Source organism: Plasmodium reichenowi, chromosome 14 (assembly GCF_001601855.1).
Source record: "Plasmodium reichenowi strain SY57 chromosome 14, whole genome shotgun sequence".
NCBI classification, from domain to species: Eukaryota; Apicomplexa; class Aconoidasida; order Haemosporida; family Plasmodiidae; genus Plasmodium; species Plasmodium reichenowi.
Genome location: NC_033659.1, coordinates 274,755 through 298,447, shown reverse-complemented (window position 1 = coordinate 298,447; position 23,693 = coordinate 274,755). Strand labels below are relative to the sequence as shown.

Below are 23,693 nucleotides of genomic sequence, written 5' to 3'. Positions count from 1 at the left end.
TTTTTTTTTAATTAATTACATTGTTGCAATGTTCTCACATAATTTTTCTCATTTTAATCTTTTCTCATATATAATTTTATTTATATTTCTTGAAATTTCCAAATTTTTTAAGAATTAAAGAATAAAAAAAAAAAGAAATAACATATATATATATATATATATATATATATATATATATAATTTTTAATTAAATTCTTAAATTTATGGAAAATATATAATGATAGGTTATTAAATTTATAAAAATTCTAGACAATTTCCTTTTCTATTTAATATTAATAATGTATGTACAATAGTCTAATAAGTAATATAAATATAAAATGTATTATTTATTATATAATTTTTACAATTATTAAGTGTCAAAATAAGTTTATAAAAAATGATACAATAAACATAAATTATATATATATATATATATTTATGTATATAATATTATAAAAATATAGAAAATTTTTATATTTTATTGGTAATTCCTGGTATATATATATTTTATTTAAGAATTTATTATTTTAATAAGTAGAAAAAAAAAAAAAAATTATATTATGAATCAATATATGAAATTAAAGTATATAATTTATTATCATTGTATTCGATTATTTTTAAGGTATATATATATTCATTTTTTAAAGAAACCAAATAAGTACATTTATATAAATATGATTAAAATATTATAAAAATTCATTTCAAAATTTGACAAATTATATTATATATATATGCCCATTTTTATTATGTGTATTTTTTTTTTTTTTTAACAACTTTTTACAAAATAATCTCATTACATCAATATAATTTTCCTTGTATTTTGATATATATATAATAATATATATAATATATTTTTTTAGCTATATATTGAAAAGAACATTAAAATATATTTTTTTATTTTTTTATTTTTTTAGTTTTTTATTTTTTTTAGTTTTTTATTTTTTTATTTATTTTATTCTTATAATTTTTTATTTTTTTTCTTTTTCTTTTGTAAAATGAGAACCGTTATACAAAATAAAGAATAATTCATAAAATGCATACTTAAAATTAATTACATGTCAATATATATATATATATATATGAAACATGTATTTATTTATAAAATAATTCAGTGGAATAATATATATAATTTATATATAATATATATTATTTTTAAATATATCACAAAAAAAGCAGAACAAAAAAATTAAGGCCTAAATTTTTATTATATTATATATATATATATATATATATATATATATATTTAATTACATTTTTTTTATTTTTTTTTTTTTCTTTTAATCCATTTGTAATACATTTATAAAATACATTTTTAATAAAATCTTTTTTGTTTTCAGAAATAAAAGTATAACATTTCAGAAATGTTTTTGTTCCTTTTTTTTTTTTTTTTTCATACATAACATTATTTATATAATATATATATAAACGTATTTTCTTTCGTATGTCATATGTATATTTTTCATTTATATATATATATATATATATATGTATTTTCTTTTTTATTTTTATTATTGTTAATTATCGATATTCCTGAAAAGGAACTTTTTCCTGTTTTTTTTTTTTTTTATTCAAATTATTAATTTAAATAAAATATATATTAACAACACTATGTATATATATATATATTTATATATACATATATAAAGTTGTACAATTTTTATTTTTTCATTTTTTTTGTTATATCATGAAATGTTTTTGTATCAATTATAAATATATACCTTTCTGAATATAAAGAAATATTATTTTATATATAGGAAAAAAAAAAAAGGAAACTTTATGAAGAACTTTTTTTTTTTTTTTTTCTGATATGTGGAATGTAAATTTTTAATGCATATAATAATACATTTAAAAGAAAAAGAAAAAAGAACAATATATTTATATTTCTATTTCTATTTATATTTATATTTATATTTATATATATATATATATATATATATATATATATATATATATATATATATAATTATATGTATATGTTTCCTAATGTATGTTTATCCATAAATATGACATGACATGCTTATTAAGCTAGTAGGCGTTATCATTCCTTTTATCATATTATATTATATTTTATTCTATTTTATTCTATTTTATTTATTTTTTTTTTGTTGTTGTTGTAAGAAATGAATAATTATATTTGGAATAACACATATTCTTTAGAATTTTTAAGTGAAGACTTTTATGATTTGAATATTAGTACGAAAGACAATGTGTACGAAATAATTAAAAAAAAAAAAGACGAGAATGAAGTTGAGAGTTTGAGTATAAATATCAGTAGTCATATATGTATGTTTGTTCAATTAATAGATAATATAATTGGGAAATTAAGTTATAGTAATGACATAATAAATGATACATTAAATTATAAGAAATTGTCTGATGTTTTTAATTTTATAAAAAACCAATTGTATAATTGTGATTACAGTTTATTTTTAAGAATTTATTCAATATATCATACTTATAATCATAGAAAAAATGGATACTTAGATGTGAATAATTTATATAACTTCATTTTAGACATTATTAATAAAATTGAAAATTTAAATGAAAATCATTTTTTAATATTACCTGGAGGTTTTTATTTACAGAAAGAAAAGATGTTAGTAAAAATTTTATATATTATACACAAAAAAAATAATTTATATAGTTTTGCAGTATTAAACAATTCTATATATGGAACACAATATCATTCATTTAAAATCGACGATATAGACAATTTAGGTATTTTATTAAGAGATGTAGTATTGTGTATAAAGAATATTCAGAAAAATTATTTAACAAATTCATTATTTTGGTTATGTCTATATCGTTTATATATATTTCCTAATGCTGATAATGTAGACATACTGTATCAAATATTATTACCTTATTTAAATAATTCTTTTCTTACAAATAATTGGAACATATGTGATAATAATACAATAAATGTGGTTTCTGATGAAAATGGTTCTAAAGATCATTCGAATGGTCTTATGAACACAAATAATAATATAAATAATTCCAATAACAACAACAATTTTAATAATAATAATAATTATAATAATAATTTTAATAATTATAATAATAACAACAATTATAATAACGTTTATAATAATAATAATAATAATACACCATTTGATATGAATTTTTCAAATTTTAATAATAATTTAAATAATGACATTAATAAAGTACAAACCAATTTTGGTAATGGACCAAATTATATGAACAAGTCAGGTAATAATTTTAACGGTTTCGATAGTTTTAATAATATAAATAATTTAAATGATTTTGATGTATGGAATAATTTTAATTTTAATAATAGTGATAAATTTCCAAATGATTTAAATTATTTTAATGATTTCGATTTGAATGTGTTTCAAAATAATAATAATAATTATAATAATAATAATGTAATGATGGCTAGCCAAAATATACCAGTCCAATTTTCTGAACAGGCAAGGTATAATGATAATAAAAATGTGAGAAAAAAGAAAATTCGTGAGAATTATGAGAAATATGGAGGTATATATGTAAATTTGTATAAGGACAAATTTACTTCATTTTCAATGAGTTTATATTATAGTATGATATATATGTTAAAGGTTATGAACATTGAAGAGGAAGATATTGAAGTATTTAAAATTTTTATATATTATAGTATTATATTAAAATTGTGTGACGATTTAATACGATACGAGTATATAGAAAGGAGAAAAAATGAAATGGCAAACGTAAGGAGTAGTCAGCATGATAATAGTAGTAACCATAACAACGAAGTTAATAATAATAATAATAATAATAATAATAATAATAACAATAACAATGTTAATAATTTTTATGGCAGTCAGGTTAATAATTATAATAATAATTTTAGTCATAATAATGTGTCATCCATATATAGCAATAATAATAATAGTGAACTTCACAAGAGTGAAAATAAGAACGATCCTAATAGAATAGATGATATATTTTTTGTGTTTTTAGATATGAGTGTAAGAAAATTGTGTGTGTTGTTTCATTTATACTTTTGTAAGATGAAGGTTGACGTGTACGATAAAAGTAAGATGATTAGAAGTAATGTGTTGAATGAAATTATGAAGAAAATATTATTTGTTAAATATATGTATAATAAGATAGAATTAAAAACTTATTCAGATTTAACATTAAATGTTGATATTATTAAGAATAGGAATTATGTTAATTCTATAAAATTTCCTTTGTATATAAAATTTGAAGAAGAATTGTTTAAAAGTTATCGTAAAGTTGAGATAAAAAAAGATATAAATATGCCTATATCATTTTATATATCTCGACGTAATGTTGAAAGTTTTAATGATTTATATGTGATATTATATGAAACAAATTTAATTACAAATATCTTAATAAATCAAAAAAGTTATATAAAACATTGTTATATATTAGCATTCTCATTTATTAGTCATGTATTAAATAATGTAATACCTTCTTCTAAACATTTTATTTATTTGTCTAAATATGCAAAATTGAAAAGAGGTATACAGTTGAGTATTTTTTATGAAATATACCGTATGTATAACAATATATATTTTATATCATGTTCATTACATGAAAATAAAGAAATCGTTATGTATAAAATAATTAATAGTTCTATGTTATTATTTTTATATGATTTCTTGTTACGAGTTAAGTGTGTAGATGTTTGTTCAATTTTTTCAATACATTATAATGGTTTTACGAACGATTCCAGTTATTATATGAACCAAAAGAGGCGGAAAAAGCAAAAGAAATATATAAAAAGTAAAAATGATGGAAAAGGAAGAATGGTAAATAAGAGTAAGCATAATGACAAAAGTAGTAATAACTATGATAATAAATACAATAGATTTAAGGATAGGTACAAGGATAACATGATAAATAATAACGTGAATAATATATCCATGAGTAGTTATAATAGAAATAGTGATATAAATAATAGTAGTTCTAATAATGATTATAACGATGGCTCTTTTGTTTATGATAATATAAAAAGATTGAAGAAATGTCGCAACTTTAATGATAATGATAGTTATTCCTCTCTAGACGAATTAGCACATGTAAGTGAAGGTAATATTAGATTATCTGGTTACTGTATCGATATCTCAGTATTAGAATGTTTTAGTAACTTCTTTTTAATTATAAACCCTAAATTAAATATAATACGATCTGATGTTATAGAATATTTTTACAAAATCAACGAAAAGAAAATAAATAAAAACAGTCAATTATTTTTGTTTGAAAAAAGTAATGATATAAATAGAAGTGAAATAGAAATATTAGAAAATATGAGTTTAGATTTAGGATTCGATAGAAAGAAGAATGATATAATAGAATATTATTGTGGTGAATGTATTTTATTTAAAAATTTAGTACCAGAATTTTATCATTTAAGAGATATGTTATTTATTTTTAAATCATATATGTGTCCATATATAGAAAAGTTACCACAAGTAAAATTGTATAAGTATGATGATATAAATTTAAAATTTGAATATAAGAATAAATTAATAATAAGTGTATTTAATAGAAAGATCGATATATGTGGATATATGTGTCCACCGAAGGATACAAAATTTAATTTCTTTTCTTATATATATCAGTTTATTCAAACACAAGAAAATAAAAAGGATAATTGTATATTAACATATTCAAATCCAAATATGTATACAACAGATATATATATTGAAAATGAATTGGATGTATTATATGTTAATGATTTACCATATTTTCATCCATCTTTAGATTTAAGAGATGTAGAAATCTTATTGCAATATTTGACTGTACCATATATACGTATACCATTAATATTAGAGTTTTTTTGTGATAAGAATAGGATAAAGAGTTTCGAATCATTTGAAATACAACAGTTAATATTATGTATTTTATTTGAGCCTTATATTTTTAAAAATAAATATAAAAATGTAGAAGAAGATAATTTCATACCTTCTAAGGATAGAAATATATTTGCTACAAAATATGGTTTATTAATAAACGAATTAATACATAGTCCAAAAAATGTATTATGTAGTGTCTATTCTTATTTAGAAATATTTTTTAGTTTTGATAATAACAATAGTATAAATCAAAAGGTTATATTTATATTTATAATTATTATAAGTTCATATGTTAATTCTTATATAAAATTAGTTTTAGAGACTAATAAGGAAATACGTAGAAATTTGAAGAATATTGAAAATATTATAAATAAGAATAAGCTTATCAAGAAAAGGAAATCGTATAGGGAAAAATCGCATCGTCCTAAAGATATCATAAGACCCTCCGAAGAAGAAAAAGAAAATAAAAAAAGAAGTATATCAAATTATAGTAATCGTGATATTAAGAAGTATAATAATGGTGTAAATAATAACTCTGAGGATCATATTAATGGTATTCATTTTGATGGTAATGAGCGCACGTATTATAAATACAGAAAAGTTATAGAAAAAAGAGAAAGGAAACGAATGTTTAACTTTTTAAATAAACTTAAAAGGAAGCTAATAAAGAATGATTTATATTGCTCTGATGATGTCTTAATGAATCTGGAAAAATATTATAAAATGATAAAAAAAAAATTAGAGAATGATGTATTAGGTTTATTATTAAAGAATATTCAGATGTGTATTCAAAAGAATGATATAACAACTGGTAGTATATTTTATGGTTGTATTTTATTAATATATCGAGATATAAAATTTAGAGAATTAAATAAGAATAATGTAAAACATATTTTATCTTCTATCTTTTTTATATTAACATATTATAATTTTAGTGCAGAAACAAATTATTCAGATTTAAAAAATATATATGGTTTGGGTTCTTTATTTGTAAATAATAACGATGGTACTAATAATAGTAATATTGCAGGAGAAACTAGATATTCTTTACAGAAGAGTACGAAATTATGCACAAAGGAAAATAGCTATAATGAGACAGATAGCTTTTCTCTTTTAATTAAAACGTTTTCTTTATGTGAATGTGATTTATTTATATCTATACATAAGTATAGAAATATGTTATTAAAATATTTGGAAAAGAATGAATTAGAACGTAATATTATATTTGAGCATACGATACATATATGTGCATGTGTCCATGACAATACACATAATGATAATAATAATAACAACAATATTGGAGGTAGTGTTAAAAAAAATGTGTATTATAATAATAGAATGAATAAACATAATGCTAATGTTTTCCTGAATTTTCGTACGAATGATAATATTATAAGAAAATGGCTACCTGTGCATAAATTTAAGCATGTAGGAATATATACCATTGAAGATATAAAGAATGAGAGAAATAAAAGAAAATATTTAAGTAATACAAATGAATATTTAGAACAGGAAGATAATCTAGGAAGCAATACAAAAATGAAAAAAGATTATCATGATAATGAATATGTAAAAGATAATAATTATTATGACATGAATAGGAATTATTATTTTACTTCATCTAGTAGCTCTTCTTATGATATGGATGACGATTTTTCGTCGACAGATGAAGATAGTAGTAGTTATAATGATGAGATATCGTTATCTTTTTGTGAGGATAATATGAATGAAGATATTAATGAAGATGAAAAAAAAAAAAAGATGACAGGTAAGAAAGAACATATAATAGTACAATATGAAAGAAATAATATGGACAATATGGATAATATGGATAGTAAGGATAATATGTCATATGATATAATGAGGATGGAAAAGAATGAGAAGAAGAAGAAATACAAAAATTATAATAAATATAGTAAAGGTATGAAATTAAAAAAGAAATTAAAATATGACAATTATGTTGATGATAAAAATAATGATAATAATAATAATGATAATAATAATAGTGATATAAAGAAAATAAATCCTTTACATGACACAGAGTCCATCAATTCTAATGTTATGAATAATTATTTAAGCTTACCATCTTTTTTTAAAAATAGTTATTATAATAAAGATGATTATAATATATCATATAATAATAAGGTGAAGAGAAGAAAAAATTTAATTACAAGAAAGGATAGTTTATTAAGTAATAATAAATATATATCCTATATAAAAAATATAATAAAAGAGAAAAATATATTAATTAATCTTCAATTATTTACATTTTCTTATAAGGATAATAATATAATAACTTTGAATGATAATATAACAAAATTTAAAAATTATAGAGATGTATTTTTAAATGGAAATAAGAATTTTATGAGTGTAGAAAGACGAAGAAGAGGTTATCGAATGAAAAGACATATGAAAGTATTAATAACACAATCTTATCAAAATTTTTGTTCATTTAATATAATAGGAAAGAAACATAATTTAGAAGTGTGGAGAAATTCAAGTAGAATAACATATCATAATTTGATGTCTTATCCTTTTAAGAAGTCTAAAATATTTTATTTAAAATCATCGTCTCTTTTGAATAATATAAAAATTGTGAACAATAATAATAATAATAATAATAATAATAATAATATAAATAATAATGCTCAAAATAATGATCATAATAATAATAATATAGTAGGACGTGATGAAAGCCTTATGATTACTTTCAACAATTTTCTTTTGAATGAAGTTAAATGTGGTGTATTATATGAACAGGAAAATAATGATATATACATAAAATTAATATGGAAATATAACATGAACGAATTGGAAAGACTTACTAATGAGAATAATATAAAAAATGGTAATACTAAAAACACAGGTGAGGACAATAAGTTGCTGGAGAATGATATGAAAGATGAAGAACATAGGAAGATGTTAAAAAGAAAAAGAAAGAAAGAATTATATGACTTAAAATCTTTTAATATAAATTATGAGACGCAAAATATTGAAGGTTTATTTAATTTTAAATACGAAGAAAATCAATATGATAGTAGTTTGATAAATACGACAAGTGAATCATCATATAGTAACTGTAGTTCATATAATTCTGTATCCAAAAGAAAGTTAAATAATATAAATGATGGCGATGAAAATAAAAGTGATATATCTTCCAAATCATTTAGTAGTAGCGTACTTATGATGATGATGATGAATAATAAGAGTTCTTCAAATATATCTAGCTCGGATAATAACATCATTATAAGTAATAATGATAACATTATTAATAATAATGATATGAATGAGGGTGTTTATTATAATGTTGATATAAATTCAAAAGAAGTAGACCCGATCTATAAAGTTAATAATAACGAATGTGTAAATATAAATTATAATAAAAATGAAGATTATATTAATATAGGAAATAATAGTTTAATAAAAAAAAAAAAAAAAAAATATATTACTGATGGTAAATGTGATTCTCTATTATATATGAATGATGATACGTTTAAAGAAGGTAACAAAAAAAAAAATATGAATATAGATATAAATAAAGAAAAAAAAAAAAAAAAAAAAAAGTGTTCCACAAGTAAAGATATAAAAAAGAATTATAATTATAAGAATATTATGAATTTAAATATAGAAGAATATGGTTTACGAGAAATAATTTATCGTAAGGATGTGGATTGTATATTTATATATAATATATTTTTTCATATGAATCGATTTATAAAGAAATTATATTATTGTAGTGATATAAAGAAAATATATTTCTCTACAAGTATTAATAGATGTAAGAATTTGTACTATCATTTTGAAAATAATAATGTACGTTTGTGTTATTATAATAACAGTGAAGGGTATGAAAAATACCATGTTCATATATCTCGAAATATATATAACAATATACAAGTACAGAATTATATATGTGCAAATTATTTGTCAACTTTTGTTCCTTCAATATTATTAAAAAATTATAATTTCTGGTATAATAATAATGATAATAGTTTAATTGGTGAAATAAAACATAATAAGAAAAATAAGAAAAACAAAAATTTTATTATATATATTAAGTTGTTTAATGATAAGGGAGAAAATCAATATGACACAATTAATAGTAATAAAAGTGATGGCAACAACAATAATAATAATGAGAACAATATATATGTTAATGAAAGTGAAAAACGAATGAATAAAATATTTAATCTTATGAACCATTCAGGTGAGAAAAAAATGAATATGTCTATTTATCCATATGGTGTTATACAAAAGTTGAATATATACAATTCGAGAAAAATGAATGAACAAAAAATTACATCATTAAAAGTGAATGAAGAATATAAAGCTTTAACACTTATAAATATATTAAGTGTTGAGAATAACAATGTGTATAAGGATTTTTATAATATATTAAATAGATTTGATCATATAACATATATATTAATGTATACATTGAATGTACCTATACTATTTAATGATAATAATACATTTACACAGGATAGTAATAAAAATAAATATATAAATGATGATGAAATAAATTGTATGAACATAAATGTTGATATAATTGAAATCCCACGCTTAAATTTAACTTTAAAAAGAAATAATATCGATATAAAAATAAATACCAATGAAAAGAAGAGTATTGATTATGTAGATAATTATAATGAGAAATCTGGTTTAGGAAGAAATACGAATACATCAAATAATAGTTGTATGAATAATAATATAAATAAAAAAGAAGAATGTAAATATTATTTTGAAGAGTTAAATATGTCTATATATAATGGTAATATACAAAAATATAATTATATATATAATGTGATAAAAAAAATGAATAATACTGTATTATTACAAAATCATAAAAATGATTTTTTTTTCTTAGTATCCTTATTAAATAAACCATTTTTTTTAAATATTTCTACTTTGTACAAAGAATTTAATAATAAAAATATACATTTATGTACCTTGTTAGAAAAGCATATAAATGTGTTATTAAAAAATTATATGTACGTAAGTATATATTATCATAATTTTAATATAAATACAACAAATGGTAATAAATATTTCGATTTATTAAATGAAGATTATAATAATAATGGTAATGGGAGAGATGGTGGTTCCTTACAATATATTGTATTATCTATACATAGTTCAAAGTTATTTTTGAACTTTAGAAACTTGTATAGTTGTTTTTTTTTTATTGTATATAAGTATTTAAATAAGGAACATGAAGAGGTTATAGAATATTGTAATAATTTAAGTATATGTAAAGAAGATATAAATGAAATCAATTATTTATTAAATATTTTAAATTATTGTGATTATTCTATATATTCAGATGTTGATTCTTGTGCATGTCGTTTGAAAATTTTCCTGACCTTATCGAAACAGATAAAAATAATATTACAGAAAAAGCGATATCGAATTAATAGTAAAAAGAAGAATTCATGGGATGTAAACAATTATTATAATATATTTAATTATGTAAAATCTTTGTGGAATATAGAAAAGAATGACGACCACGATGATAGTAGTAACAATGAATTGTATAATACTAATGATTATTATATAAATAAGAGAGCTTATAAGGATAAATATTATATATCTCATAAGAATAAAGGTAGATCCCATAGTAAAATGGGGTATAGAAATATATATAAAAGTAAGAATAAAATGAAAAATAAGCATAGGAATGATAAGAATTATTATGATAATGATGATACAAGAAACAATGTACATACATCTGACGATAGTAATAATAGTAGTATGTATAATACATTAAGTGATATGTCTTTATCTAGTGATGATAATAATGTATCATCTGAAAAGGATATTAAAAGAAAAGAATTGGATGCTGAAGAAAAAATTAATGAAGATGATGATGAGGAAGAAGATGATCATAATGATATCAATAATAATAATAATAATAATAATAATAATAATAATAATAGTAATAGTAATAATAATAATAATAATAATAATAATGTTGATATTTTAAAAATATCTAATAAAAAGAAAAGAAAAAAATTAAGAACAAAATTGGTTGGACGATCAGGTGATGAAAAGAGTAAAAGTAGAACTAAAGAACATATTATTAATAATAATAAAAAGAAAAAGAATAATGTTAATAATAATGTAGGTGGTAGTAAAAGCTTTATGGGTAATCAAAATGTATATTATAATGATGATAATAATATGGATGCTATTATTGTATATTGGGATATATTTAAAGATATCGTTTTTTATATTAATAATTTATTATATATAAAAGCAAAATGTAAATTGACGATTGATGAAGAAATATTTTTATATCAAAATTGTAATATTAATATACATAAACATAAATTAATATATAATAGATATATAATATTGAATAGTATTGTAGAATCTAAATTATCATCAAAAAATGGGAACCCCTTATTTTTTTATAATATCTTAAAAAAGAAACAAATAGAGAATCAAAAGAAAATGAGAAATTATGAAATATGTAAAAATAAAAAGAGGAATATTTTTGAAAATTTGAATAATAATAATAATAAGAATGAAGAATGTAAAAAAAGTAATATTCACCACATAGATCGTAAGGATGATCGAATGGATAATTCTAACACGAGATATGGAAATAATAATTATACGTCTAATATGTTATATGATAATACTTCCAATATGGTATATGATAATACTTCCAATATGGTGTATGATAATACTACTAATTCTTGTTTTATAAATAAAAAGGAAAATAATATAAATTTTTTAAATAAAGAAGAAAATAAATACAAGTTACTAAATTTAGATAGTATAAAAGATAATTTGTTACATATGAAAGAAATGATAATAACTAACCGAATAGAACAGAAACATGCAGATTTAAATAATTTAGTGGTATCTATTAATGTTCCAAAAATAGAGACAGTAAAATATATAAATAATATTGATGAAAATATTTTTATGAATATTAATTTATATGATAATATAGGAAATATTATTAATAATATAAGTTATAAAAAATTAGAAGATAAGAATAATGTAGAAGCATTAAATTATTTAAATAATTTAATTAATACAATAGGTATACATAATTTTTTTGTTATATATAATTATTTTATTAACAATTTGAATATAAAAATTGTCAAGGGGGAAAATACCTTTTTATATGCTAATTTATTATCTCGATTTTTATATTTTTATAATTATAATATAAGTCAGTATAGTAAAATAATATATATATTTATATTTATAATAAATCATCAAGAAATTATAAGTATGTTACCAAAAATTGATGATCAAAAATTAAAAAAAAATTATTTGAATTTTTTTAAAACCAATGATTCCTTATTTAACTTTTTTAACGATATATTTAAATTTGTACAATCATATCAAACGGATAAAAAAAAGAAAATAGATAAGAATATTATTCCTTTAAAAATAAATAATAATATTAATATATCCGTACGTGATCCAATGAAATATAGGTTAATCATAAATATAAATGTGGATGATTATTTATGTGAAAAACGAATTATTAAACCATTCGAAATAAAAAATGGGTTCTATGTAGATTCTGAATTATTAAATGAATTGTGTTTTAGTCCATTCAAAAAATTATATAAATACTTAAGAAAAATAAGAAATACCAATGAAATAGATACTGTACTCCATGTAGGTATAGATACAAAATTAAACCATGATAAAAAGGATATTGGTACAATAGACAAGGAAAAAAAAAATATATATATGGAGAAGCCATGTGTAAATATAGAAAGTGCTTTTAAAAATAACGATTCAAATGTTATCTTTCATGATAATATTAATAAAAAAAAAGAAGAAGAAATGTTTATACCTACGATGCATGAAAATAACATAAAAAAAATTTCCAATATAAATGAAAAAATGGATAATGAGGATAAGAAGAGAAACAAAATATTAAATTTTGATTTTGAGAATTCTAATTTTTCTTGTCAGAATAGTTATTCAAAAAATTTTATAAGGAATATGAAAAATGATTATAATAAATATTTGGATTACCAAAAGAAAAAAATTGATTATGAATTTATTGGTTTTAGTGTTGAAGAAATTAAAATGACGTTTAACAATATAAAGAAGCTGAAGGAATATGTTAATATGTTTGTATGTATAAAAGATATATTATTAGAAATTTTTATGGGAGATAATAAATTGTTAGAATGTATAAATGAATATATAGACGATTCAATGTATATAAATAAGGATTTTATTAAAAAGGAAAATGACAACAATAATAATGATAATAACAACAAAAATGATGATAATAACAAGAAAAATAATGATAATAACAACAAAAATGATGATAATAACAACAAAAATAATGATAATTATAGAAATAATTATAATAGTAGTAGTAGTAATTTTTATTATTTTGATAAGAATAATAATTTGAATGATTATAGTTTATCAAGTGAAGAGGATATAAATTTATTAGCTAATAATTATTTATATAAATTTGGTATATTAGGAAAAGCAGAAAAAGAAATTAATTTAAAGATATTGATAAGCTGTTTTATGTCGAAATATGCTTATGAATATTTAATGCTTATTAACCCTAATTTGAATAGAAGTCATTCAGAAAAATATATAAATATTATTTTGTTGTATATGTTAATTATGAACAGAAAAATGTTTTTACATGAGTGTATAAATAATGTAATAAATATATTGAATATATTTAAGGTATATAATTTAAAGTTGAAAATATTAAAGCAAAGAGAAAAGGCATACAAATCAAGAACGTCACTAGCATCAACAAATAGTAGTACCCTTAACAATAATAATGATAGTAATAATAATAATAATAATAATAATAGTAATATTCATATTAACAGTGAGCATGTGAATGTTCTTAATAAAATTTTAAATATACAAAAAAAAATTATTAATAAAGCTATAAATACCATAAAATTAGGTACGAAACAATTAACTCAGCTTACTACTACCGAAAGACATTACTTTTCTTTAAGAAATATTTCTAATAATAAAAAGGTGCTATATAAAAATTTAGAATATAATTCAGATTCTTCAGATGTATCTTCCTGTTATTTTTCTAGTGATGACAATGATTTGGATGATAAGGAGCACAAGATGAATATGATGGACACGAACAATAGAATCATCCACCACAACAATGAAAATAATAATAATAATAATAATAATAATAATAATAAAAATTGTAGTAATTTTAATAATTTTAATAATTTTAATAGTTTTAATTGTAGTAATAATCAAGATGAAGGAAATGAGAAAGTGAATAAATCTTCATGTGATTATATAAAATATCCAGAGAAAGATATTAATGCTAATTATTACTATACATACGATCCTAGACTACTTATTTTTGAATATACTAACAATTTAATTATTAGAAGAAAACAAGTAAAAATGATTAAAAAGTTAAAAAGAGATTTTATAAAAAAGAAAAAACAATACTGTTATCAAATAATTATGGGAGGTGGAAAAACGACGGTATTATCACCCTTATATTTTTTAATATTTTCAAATTATTTCTTAATATTTAATATGTGTCCTCATCCATTAATACATTTTACTATGAACAGTTTCCGTTCGAGATTTTCTTCTATTATTAAGAAAAATATATTTTATTTTAATTTTAGTCGTTATAATAATATAACAACAGATTTATATATTAGTTTATGTAGTGCTTTAGAAAATAAATATATATTAGTAACAAGCCCGACATGTATAAAATCTTTATTTTTAAAATTAATTTCAACTATACAAGAATTAAATAGTATCAAAACATTTGAAATGTTAAAACAAAAAGCCAAAACACATATTACGGATGCTTTAACCAAATTTTTAGGTTTTCAGAGTGAAGAAACGAAAGGTATAAATTGTGCTGCATCAAATACGGTGTCATTAGCAAAGACTAGTATAAATAACAATAATAATAATAATACAACTGTGTGTACACAAGTTTCAAAGAATGGTTCCATCAGCTCTAGTCCTTCGGATTATAATATGTTAAAGAAACAGTTAGATTTATGTGTTCGTATCTTTGACATATTAAATAAAAGTATTTTATTAATTGATGAAGTAGATAATGTATTACATCCATTAAAAAGTGAATTACACTGGCCTTATGGTATTAATAGAGATATCGATTTAGTAAATGTAGTAAGAAATTTTACAGATATATTTATGAATAATCCATATTTAAAATTTTTATATAATAATAAGGATGATGAAAATGTAGATATAAAGAATGTAAAAATTTCGATAACTAATGAAATGAAGGCAAATGATAATTTGATATATAATATAAAACAATTGAAGGAGAATGAAGAAAGAGAGAGAGAACAAAATAAAATATTAATTAATTATAATACAGAAGATCATATGTTGAAAAATGAATATAATAATATGTATAATACAATGGACGATATGATAGGAAGACATAAAAATTCAATTCATTTAGGTGAAAAACATATTATGAATAATATGAATAATTCAAAATATAAATCTCCTTTATACAATAAGAAGAAAGAAGATTTATATAATGATCATCATGATGATAATATTATAAATAATAAAAGTACAGGATATGTAGGAACAAGTGGTGATATTATCAAAGCTTTGAATAATACAGACAAAGATATAAGTTTTACTCATATTGATTTAAGTTTATTTAGATATAAATTATGTTGGATTTTAATAGATTTCTTTTTCTATCCTATATGTAAAAAATTAACTGTTCCTATGAATGTACATTTTAATATAAATGCTGATTATATTAATGATTTGTTATTACTTTTTAATAAGGAAGTAGATATAGGTGTAAGGAATCATGATATTTCTTTTATACCACATTTTCATATAATTAATTATAAATGGTATGATAATATCGTATGGATTTTAGCTAGATATGCTTATTATTTTTTATTATCATATAAGTTCAATGGTTTATCACAAAAAGTTGTGGAATCGTATTTATGTATTCCTCTTTGTATTGGTTACAACGATATTGTAAGTAATAAAGGAAGAAATAATAATGGAAACATGAATTATTCTACTATGAGAAGATTATTAAATATAAAAAAAATCCACAATAAAAATTATAATATGAATATAAATAATGTACATATGAATAACATTAATGAATCTGATATTTGTTTTTCTAATGATTATCATTTTAAAATTTTTGAAAAAATAAATCAACTCGAATTTGTATTTTGTAAAATGTTAAATTTATGCCGTCTATACATCAATGGAATATTACCTTTCGTATTTACAAAAATTAATACAGTGCATTATGGTATATTATCCGTTGAACAAATTAATAGATGTAAAATTATTATGAGTAAGAGTAGATATTTCTTAGCAGTACCTTATATAGGAAAGGATACACCTTCTAGTATGTCTGAATATACGAATGTGGATGTTGTAGTAGCTCTAACTATATTGTCCTATAGATATCAAGGAATGAGATATGTTGATTTTATGCTTTCTCTTAAGAACATTTTGTATAATTATTCATTAGAAAAGGATAATGAGCATATACAAAAAGATACATCAGACGATAGTTCTGATACGACTTTGAACAATTTTATAACGGAAGAGAGTTCAAGTGAATCTTCTCATTCTACTAAAGCGTTATCAGAAGATGCTACATCTAGGAACAGATATATATCCGAGCGAAGAGACAACATATCCCAGTCCTTAATTTCAAAAAGTATAGACAATATGAATGATTCGGAAAATACAGAAGAAAGTATGAATGAAGAAAATGGACAAGAAGATTATTCTTCCAATATACAAAGTGATACATCTTCTTCTTCGTCCTATTATAGTTCATCGGATAGTAGAACTGGTGTGAGTTTAATAAATTTGGGAAAGTCTAATGAGAGAGTTATATCTTCAACTTGTGTAAAAGATATGCCCATAGAAGAGGAAGCAAAGATTAATGGAGACATACAAAAGGAAGTAAACCATGACATATTTACTAATGTAGAAAATAATAATAATAATAATAATAATGACAAATTAAAGAAGAGAAAGAAGAAGAAGTATATAAATAATAAAAAAAACAATGAGCATACTTTTAAAAATGATGAAAAGAAATATAAGAATAGAAGAAAAAGAAATTCATATGGTTTCAATAATGATGATAATAATAAAACCAATCAGAGATATGTTGAAATAAAAAGCATGTATACTTTATATAAAGAAATAATAGAAAGTAGTGGTGCTAAAATTTTGAAGACTAAGAAATATATTAATAATAGTAATTTTTTTGATTATGATAATACTGTAAAAAGAAGAGAAGAGAAAAAAAAAAGTAAATTAGGAAATTATGTAGATAATATAGATAAAATAAATTTAAATGATAGTGAAACATTATATGATCTATACAATTTGATAAAAATGAATCCATTATTAATTAGTTATTTCTTATTAGGAATTATATTAGAAAAATATATTAAACATACAGAAAAACAATTATCATCAAATTCACAAGATTTTACAAATAATATATTATTTAAATATGTATTAGGATATAGTGGTACTAGTAATGATATTTTACCTGAAGAAATATGTAAATGTAAATATGAAAAGCGAACTATAGGATCCATATTGAATATTATTAATGATACGAATATCGTTAATTTTATATTTTTACCATCGAAATTTTCACCTATTCAAATATTAAAAAGTTTAGGATATTCTAAAATAAAATTTAATAGTTTAATAGACACAGGTTATTTAATTAATAATATATCTCCCAAAAAGGTGGCTTATTACATTTTACAATTTCTTGATTATATTGATTGTTGTATATATATAGATAATGGTAAGCACATGTGTATGTTACCTATGGAAAAGAGACGTTTAAAAAAAAGAAGAAGGAAAATAAAAAGAAACAAGAACGGAAAGAATATCCAAAAGATGGAATGTGATAATGAAGGGATGATTATGAATCCTGATTTATTGACGAAAGGATATGAATCAAAAAATGTGCAGAATGAAACGGAGACGAATATTATTAAGGAAAATGATTTATATAAAAAGAATGTAAAAAAATTAAAAAAAAGCAAAAAAGAAAGAAAATCTAAAAAGTGGAACTCAAAGATAGAGGATAATCTTAATTTTAGTGTTGAAATTATTCCTTTACAAGATTGTTATGTCCCAATAAAACGGCGTTTTATATATTTTGATCATATAAATACTTTTGGTCAGGATATAAAACAATATATAAATGCGAATAGTTTAGTAACTGTTAATATAGGTAATGATATCTCATCATTTAGTCAAGGTGTTTTTCGATTGAGATCGATAGGTATGAACCAAAAAATTTTTTTCTTAATACCTTTGTGTCTTGTGAAATTAATGAATATAAATACGAATTTGTTTAACGAATTAATATATTCGTCTTTTATGAAAAATCACGATACAAACGGTGACAAAAATAATAATAATAACAACAGCAATAATAATAATAATAATAATAATAATAATAAGACTAGTGTCATGGTGAAGAGGAATAAAATGAATATCATGAAAAAATTTCAGAGGTCTAAAAAGGCGATAATAAAAATGTGTAATAAAAATTATAGTGATGATAGTAAATCAGGTTCTGATTCGGATCCTATTCTTTTCAGTAGTACAGATAGTAGTGATAGTAATAATAGTAATAATAGTAGTAATAGTAGTTATGATAATAATAATATGAAGAATTATATGAACGATGTGGAATTATCTAGTACATATATAAATAATAATAAGGAGAAATATATTTTAAATGATGATTATATTGATGAAGAAAATATGTTATATATGATTGATTGTTATAATAGTATTTTTTTAGATAATGAGATGAAAGAGAATGTATTAAAAGAATTAACACATTTTTTAATTTTAAATAACATTAATAATAATGTAAAACAATGTGAATTATTATGTGTACATGGTATTGTAAATTTAATTAAAAAGAAAAGTATAAAAATATTAATTGATAATTATATAAATATTGGTGTTATAAGTTATAAGGAATATTTAGATATATTTAATACTAGTATAGATTTCGATATACAAACACAAGTACCATCGAAAAATAATTCATTATTATGTATGGTCCAACTTATAGAAAAATTTCATAAAATTTTCACAGCACAAGATGAATTATATATACAAGATATTATATATAAATATTTTTGTTTACATTATGACTTTTCTAATAAAACTATTTATATGTATTTTGATGCTTTCTTTCCTAAAAAGGATTTTTTAAAAATGAATGTATCACAAGTAATATTAGATTTATTCAACAAATTGAAGAAAATTAAAAAGGATAACTTGATATTAAATAAGAAAAAAATTCTCATGAAAACATCTGACAATAATTGTAGTATATATAATAATTATAATAATAATGATGATGATGATGATAATAATAATAGTAATATAGATAATCATTTGTTTAGTATGGAAAATGAACAAGAAAAGGAAAAGGAAAAAGAGAAGGAAAAAGAAAAGGAAAAGGAAAAGGAGAAGGAAAAAGAGAAGGAAAAAGAAAAAGAAGAAGAAAAAATCGTAGATGATCCAAAAAAGAAAAATATAAAATATAAAAAAGATGAATATAAATTATATCATTGGACTGTAGACGATATTAATATTGACTTATATGGTATGCAAAATAAAGATCATATTAATAATAATAAAAGTACAAAAAATTTTATGAATAATAAAATTAATGAAACGTTTAAAAAATTAAGAGATGATGGGCCATTATTTATACCTTTGAACAAAATGTGTGTGAATGATATATATTTGAACTTTCCTTCCTATATATATGTATCCAAAAATTTTATAAATAATGAGAATATAAATACGAAAAGGGTAAAAAAATTGAAGAATGTGTTGGTAGTTATAGAGTGTGTTTATAATAACTCGACGGGGTATGATATTAACGTTGACGGTAAGAACACTATTAATAATGTGAGCAATATGGATAATATGAACAGTATGGATAATATGAACCGTATGATTAATATGAACAGTATGGATAATATGAACCGTATGGATAATATTAACCGTATGGATAATATGAACCGTATGAATAATGACAATTGTAGTATTAATTATATGAATAATAATTATGATGTATATGCAGAAAGAGATATACTTAAAAACATCTGGAATATATTAAACGAAAGCGACAATATTGAAGAAATGTTAAATATATTAGATATTAACGCATTTAAATATTCTTATGATTTATCTAATGTTATAAGAAATTATTTAGATAAGAATAGAAATGTAAATAATAACTCTTTTATAAATTTTACAAATATTTTGAATGAATTGGAGTTATATTTTTGTAACGGTAACAAGAAATATATAATTGTAAGTTTACAAGAAGCAGAGACGTTAAGATATCATATACACAAAAGATCGAAGATTCAAAAAATTTATGAAGCTTTTTTTAAGACTACAGTACATCTGAATAATAAAGAACAACTAAAATGTATGTATAATGATAAAGAGGAATATGAAAATGAAGATGATAATGAAGATGATAATGATGATATTTATAAAAATCAAAAGTATCATGAGCGTATTAAAAAATCCAAACTTTGTGTTCAGAATAATATTAATATTAATAATATAGAGAAGGGAAATAGGAACATATTTGATATTATAGACCAAAGTAATGAAAAAATAGAAGAAAAAAACAATAATAATAAGAAGAACCACATTAGTAATAATAATGTTGCTGATGTGGACATAGGTAAAAATATTTCAAACGATATAGATACATATATTAAGGATAATATGTATGATGATAATTTGTTAAATGATCCTTGGGGATTACAAGAAAATATTCCTAATATTAATTTGATTGGTGATAAATCAAATGATAGTATAGATAATTTTTTTTCAGGAAATATGGATAAAATAAATAATAAAAATATTGTTGAACATAAGAATATAGATAAGATAGAGAATAAAATACAAAAGAAAGAAAATACATATAATAAGAATATTCTAGATATAATGAATATTAAAGATTGTGGTCAGAATATGTTAATTGCTTGTAATCATATTAATATAAATATTTATAATTATAATTTTTGGTTTACTCCGATAGAAATTAGTGATAAGAATAATTTAAGAAAATATTTGTCAAGACAAATACAAATTGTTTATAGTGTTTGTAAATTTTTTAATTCTGATCGTAAATTTATTGATGCTCATGTAAATTTATTATTACAATATTTAAATTTTAATCCACCTAAACATCGTTTTAATTATTTTAACGAATTATATTTAATAAGAAGACTTATGAAAGAAAACCAAAATAGTGGTCTTAAAAATATGGAAAAGAATTTTTATGCACCTAAAAAATTACAACTTGAAATTTTAGAGAAAAAATTATTTGAAGGTAATGGTGATATATATGCTTTTAAAGTTATTCAGGAAAGGGTAAGGCAAAGTTTAAAAGGGAAAAATTTAACATTACAGAAAATATTTGAAAAGGATTTAAATTATATATGTACAATGGAAGATATAAGAATAGTATTCGATTATTTAAATATAAGGGATAAGAATTGTATTAACATATTATTTGATGTATTAGGAAGAAATATTACTTTGCATGAATTATGCTTATTTCTTAATCCCGTAGAAAATAGAAGAGATAAAAAGTACAATCGTTTACAAAAAAAAAATAAAAAGATGAATGGAAATATGCTACAGAATGATATGAATTATATAAATAACAATATATTACAAACACAAAATAAAGGTATTCAAAATAAGGGAAATAATAATAATTACAATGATCATCAACATAATAATCTTATAAGAGATATCGAAAAGCATTTAAAGAATTTTAGATTTAGTTTAACAGAACATACACATATGAAATTAGTATGGTCAGGAAAAATAGCACACCAGAGAATACATCATGATATGACACATGAGAATAATAAAAACGATATGTGTAGTATGAATAATATAAATCTTTCATCATCTAATTTTGCAAAAAATGAACAACACAATAACAATATGAATAATAACAAGAACAACTTTAATAATAATAATAATAATAATAATAATAATAGTCAATATGATTATGTGAAGAAATCATCAACAAATGATTTAATCAGTGATATATTTTATACATTCCAAAATAAAACACATAATAGAAATGACGTAAATCTATTAAGTAATACAAATGAACAAAATAATATTAATAATATATCATATAATGAGGATATGTTTTATATATATGAAGCTGAAAATGTAGATCCAAAGGATAGAGGAATTATGAGTAAAAATAAACATAAAATTGTATGCGGTCATTACGCATCAAATAAAATGTATGATATTAATAATAATAATAATAATAATAATATAAATAATAATTGTAGTAATAATATTTATAACAGTATTAATGCCTTTCCAATTATTGAAATGACGGATATTACTATTAATAGTATGTATACAAGTACATCAGGAAATGATATGCTAAATTTATTATTTCCATATCCAAAAAAATATCTTTTATTATGGCATGAAGACTATTCTTTAAAAAATGTAAATGATTGTTTACATATATGGAAACCTATCTTGTCTTCTTCAGCTCATTTCTCCAATAGTATTTTCGTTGGTCATGTAGCTACAGTAGGACCACAAAGCCCACCATTAAATAAAATTAGAGCTATTCCAAAGGTACTTGTAAAAAATGTTCAATCAAAGAAATACTCCACTTTTTTTGCGGACAATAGCTTTGCTATTGATAACTCTGGTGTTTTCAGTACATTAAACATACACTTTTTTAGTAAGTTCAAATGAAAAAAGAAAAAAAAAAAAAAAAAAAAAAAAAAAAAAAAAAAAAAAAAAAAAAAAAAA

General features: G+C 20.3%; 1 protein-coding gene across 1 annotated transcript; it reads left to right on the top strand.

Moving 5' to 3' along the window:
* Nucleotides 1–2,099: 2,099 nt before the first annotated feature.
* PRSY57_1408000 (hypothetical protein) lies at nucleotides 2,100–23,622 on the top strand (the record flags this gene model as incomplete). Its single annotated transcript, XM_020115259.1, has 1 exon — nucleotides 2,100–23,622. A coding segment is annotated over one exon (21,523 nt), but the record flags the coding sequence as incomplete, so codon positions are not given.
* Nucleotides 23,623–23,693: the final 71 nt, after the last annotated feature.